This window comes from Corvus kubaryi, unplaced genomic scaffold, assembly GCF_017639235.1.
Source record: "Corvus kubaryi isolate FWS band 111438036 unplaced genomic scaffold, C.kubaryi_AGA036_p1.0 37021, whole genome shotgun sequence".
Lineage (NCBI taxonomy): Eukaryota > Metazoa > Chordata > Aves > Passeriformes > Corvidae > Corvus > Corvus kubaryi.
The window spans coordinates 50083-54289 of record NW_024581010.1 but is presented as its reverse complement, the minus strand read 5'-3'; the positions used below and the strand labels follow the sequence as shown (position 1 = coordinate 54289).

The following is a 4207-nucleotide window of genomic DNA, read 5'->3' as shown; positions in this document are numbered from 1 at the left end:
TATCCCTTTATCCCTGGAATTCCCTGATCCCTGATATTCCTTTATTCCTGTAATTCCCTGATCCCTGCTATCCCTTAATCCCTGGAATTCCCAAATCCCTGCTATCCCTTTATTCCGGGAATTCCCTCATCCCCACTATCCCTTCATCCCCGATATTCCCTGATATCCCTTTATCCCTGCTATTCCTTTATCCCTGGAATTCCCAAATCCTTGCTATCTCTTTATTCCTGGAATTCCCTGATCCCTGCTATCCCTTTATCCCTGGAATTCCCAAATCCCTGCTATCTCTTTATTCCTGGAATTCCCTGATCCTTGATATTCCTTTATTCCTGGAATTCCTCCATCCCTGCTATCCCTTTATCCCTGGAATTCCCTGATCCCCGCTATCCCTTCATCCCCGATATTCCCTGATATCCCTTTATCCCTATTCCTCTATCCCTGCTATTCCTTCATCCCTGCTATCCCTGAATCCCTGGAATTCCCTCATCCCTGCTATCCCTGAATCCCTGGAATTCTCGCATCCCTGCTATCCCTTTATCCCTGCTATTCCCTCATCCCTGCTATCCCTTTATTCCTGGAATTCCCTGATCCCTGCTATCCCTTAATCCCTGCTATTCCCTCATCCCTGCTACCCCTTTATCCCTAAAATTCCCCCATCCCAGCTATCCCTTCATCCCTAGCCCTTTATCCCTCCTATCCCTTCACCCCAGCTCTTCCCTCACCCCCCCCCCCCCATCCAAGGATTTCCACTCTCCAGGGATCCGGGGGGCCCATCTGTTCCATTCCAGCAGATTTCCATCTGCCGCCTCTTCCCAACGGCTTTTCCCGACGCCTCTTCCCGCCTTGGCACGCGCCAGCCTGGCACAGCCCCATCCCAGCGCCTGCCAGCCGCTCCCGAAATCCCCCTGGAATCCACCCCATCCCTGACCACCCTCCGTGCTCAGAATCCTCCTGGAAACCCCCCCCCTCCTCCCCAAATCCCCCTCTGGAATCGGGATCCGACCGGGAACGCACCTTCCAGCGACCACAGGTAGTGGCGGACGGTGCGGAGCTCCTTTTCCATGTCCCCCGGCACGGCCGGATTGTCCGAGGGCACCAATCCGAACTGGACCAGCAGCACCACGATGTCCTTGGTCATTCCCGCCCGGATAATCTGGATGGTGGGGACGAAGGCCACCAGCAGCAGCAGGGCCACCTGCCAGGGAGCGGCCGAGCCGCGTGAGCTCCGGGCCACGGATCCCACGGGATTGAGGGATTTAGGGCTTGGCCGAGCTCCCCGGAGCGCATAATTCCGTAAGGAATGTTAATGCCGTTCCCGGTGATCCCGAGGGGACGCGGCCGGGAGTGTCGCCAGTGTCACCTGGTAGACGGCGATGACGGCCATGGCGAGGGACACCACGAGCTTCAGCGGGATCCGGAATCCTGGAGGGAAAAGCAGGAGAGGAGCCGGGATTTGGGATGGTGGGGGAAGAGCGGAGCAGGCTGAGGGCTCACCCAGGAATGGGAGCTCTGGAATGGGATTTCCATGGGGAATTCCTGTCAGGATGGAGAGCTGTGAGTGGATGGATGGCTCATTCCTGCTTTTCCATGGAATCTTGGGTGACAACAGCCGGGTGCCACCTCTCCGGGACACTCCCTGCCCCCTCCATGGATGGGAAGAGCCAGGAGTGGCTCCACATTCCCGGGATTTAACCCCCTCAGGGCAGGATTTATTCCCTTATCCAACCCCCCCCCCAGTTGCTCCCATCCTTCCCTGGCCAAGCTTTCCTAGGGAAACTCCCTGGAAGTGTCCCAGGACGTGACTTGGAGCACCCTGGGATAGCGGGAATGGCTGATCCATAAATCCCTCCCAACCCCAGCTGTTCCCTGATTCCCTGATCCCGCTGGGATCCCATCCCGCATCCCACCTTCCTCGGGAGCGTAGATGTAGGAGCGCAGGTAGGAGCGGATCCGGGACTGGAGGCTCTTCTCGATCGGCGCCGAGCTGCGGGAGGTGGGAGAGGGTGACGATCCCGGCCTTTGGGAATGGGATGAGCCAGGAATGGGATGAGCCGGGAATGGGATGTGTCAGGAATGGGATGTGTCAGGAATGGGATGTTCCATCCTTACCTCCCCTTCCGGCCCCGCTTGGACAGCACAGCCTTGAGGTACTTCCTGTAATACCCGCTCCCAGGAATCTTGAGGGAATCAGGGATAAATCCACGGATTTTGGAGGGGGGCAGAGCGTCCCTGTCCCCGCTCGGCCGCCCCTCATCCCTGGCATCTCCCAACGGGAGCTTCCCGGCTCTCGTTGGGATGAGGAACGTGCGATGTTGGGGTGGGAAAGTGGGAAGAATCCGGCCTTGGTCCCAAATCCGCCTGGGATCCTCCTTCCCGCCTGCCGGCTCCCGGCCTGGGGTCACCTCAGGCCACGCCCGGCCGGCCTTTCCCGGCTTCTCCTCCTCTCTTCCCAACAAAGCCCCAGCACCGCTCCACGTGCCGGGGCTTATCCGGGAAAACGAGGAGTGGTTGATGCCGAAAGCCTCTTGTGTAAGGAGCTTATTCCAGAGGCGGATTTCCCCATCCCAAACCCAGTCCTGGGATAGCGACGGAGAACCCCCAGCGGCAGGGCCAAAGGAATGTGCGGAGCTCCCGATCCCGATTCTGGTCCTGATCCCGATCCCGAACCTGGTCCTGATCCCAATCCTGATCCCGATCCCGGTCCCAATCCCGAACCTGGTCCTGATCCCAATCCTGATCCCGATCCCGGTCCCGATCCTGATCCCGGTCCCAATTCCGATCCTGATCCCAATCCCGATTCTGGTCCTGATCCCAATCCTGATCCCGATCCCGGTCCCAATCCCAATCCTGGTCCCAATCCCGATCCTGGTCCAAATCCTGATCCTGGTCCTGATCCCAATCCTGATCCCAGTCCTGATCCTGATCCCAATCCAGATCCTGATCCCAATCCAGATCCCAGTCCTGATCCCAATTACGATCTCTAGCCCAATCCTGATTCTGATCCCCGTCCAGATCCCCATCCTGATCCCAGTCACAATCCCAATCCCGATCTCAGTCCTGGTCCCAATCCCGATCCCTGTCCTGGTCACAATCCGAATCCCGATCCCAATCCCAGTCCTGATCCTGGTCCCAATCCTGATCCATATCCTGGTCACAATCCCAATCCTGATCCCAATCCCGGTCCCAATCCTGATCCCCATCCTGGTCACAGTCCAAATCCTGATCCCAATCCCAGTCCTGATCCCGGTCCCAATCCCGATCCCTATCTTGGTCACAATTTCAATCCTGATCCCAATCCCGATCCCGATCCCAATCCTGCTCCCGATCCCAATTCCCACCCCATCCCCATCCCCCTCCTGCTGCTGATGTGGGCCCCGATCCCGCTGGGAGCGTGCCCAGGTCCCGGCGTGTCCATACCTCCCGCTCCGGGCCGTTCCCGCGGAGGCTGCGGCCGAGCAGGGCCGGGTACCAGAGGCTGAGCAGGAGCAGCGACAGCAGGGTGGGGACGTGGGACAGCAGCGAGTAGAGCCGGTGGATCTGGGGGGACACGCGGTCACTGCCACCGGCCGGGGGCACGGAGGGACACGGGGTCACTGCCACTGGCCAGGGGACACGGAGGGACACGGGGTCACTGCCACCACCCCAGGGACACGTGGTCACTGCACCGGCCGGCGGCACAGAGGGACACAGGGTCACTGACACCACCCCAGGGGACATGGGGTCACTGACACCGGCTGGCGGCACGGAGGGACACGGGGTCACTGCCACCGGCCAGGGGACACGCGGTCACTGCCACCAGCCCAGGGGACACGGAGGGACATGGGATCACTGCCACCACCCCAGGGACACGGGGTCATTGCCACCGGCCAGGGGACACGGGGTCACTGCCACCAGCCCAGGGGACACGGGGTCACTACACAGGCCGGCGGCACGGAGGGACACAGGGTCACTGCCACCGGCCGGGGGACATGCGGTCACTGCACCGGCCGGGGGACATGGGGTCATTGCACCACCCAGGGGACATTGCAGGGACACGGGGTCACTGTCACCACCCCAGGGGACACAGAGTCACTGCCACCACCTCAGGGGACACGGGGTCACTGCCACCGGCCAGGGGACATGGAGGGACACGGGGTCACTGCCACCAGCCAGGGGACACGGGGTCACTGCCACCAGCCAGGGACACGGAGGGACACGGGGTCACTGC

At 60.6% G+C, this 4207-nt stretch overlaps 1 protein-coding gene across 1 annotated transcript in view; it reads right to left on the bottom strand.

The window, feature by feature from the left end:
• LOC121660951 (receptor for retinol uptake STRA6-like) overlaps nt 1–4207 on the bottom strand; it is a gene marked incomplete at its 3' end in the record, with an annotated part of 10578 nt that overhangs the window by 1297 nt on the left and 5074 nt on the right. The window contains exons 6-10 of the mRNA XM_042020564.1: nt 3418–3537; nt 2110–2177; nt 1908–1984; nt 1361–1422; nt 1015–1195 (exon numbers count right to left, since the gene is read on the bottom strand). Of these exons, the coding sequence (XP_041876498.1) occupies nt 1015–1195; nt 1361–1422; nt 1908–1984; nt 2110–2177; nt 3418–3537 (508 nt within the window). The remainder of the gene's footprint in view (nt 1–1014; nt 1196–1360; nt 1423–1907; nt 1985–2109; nt 2178–3417; nt 3538–4207) is intronic.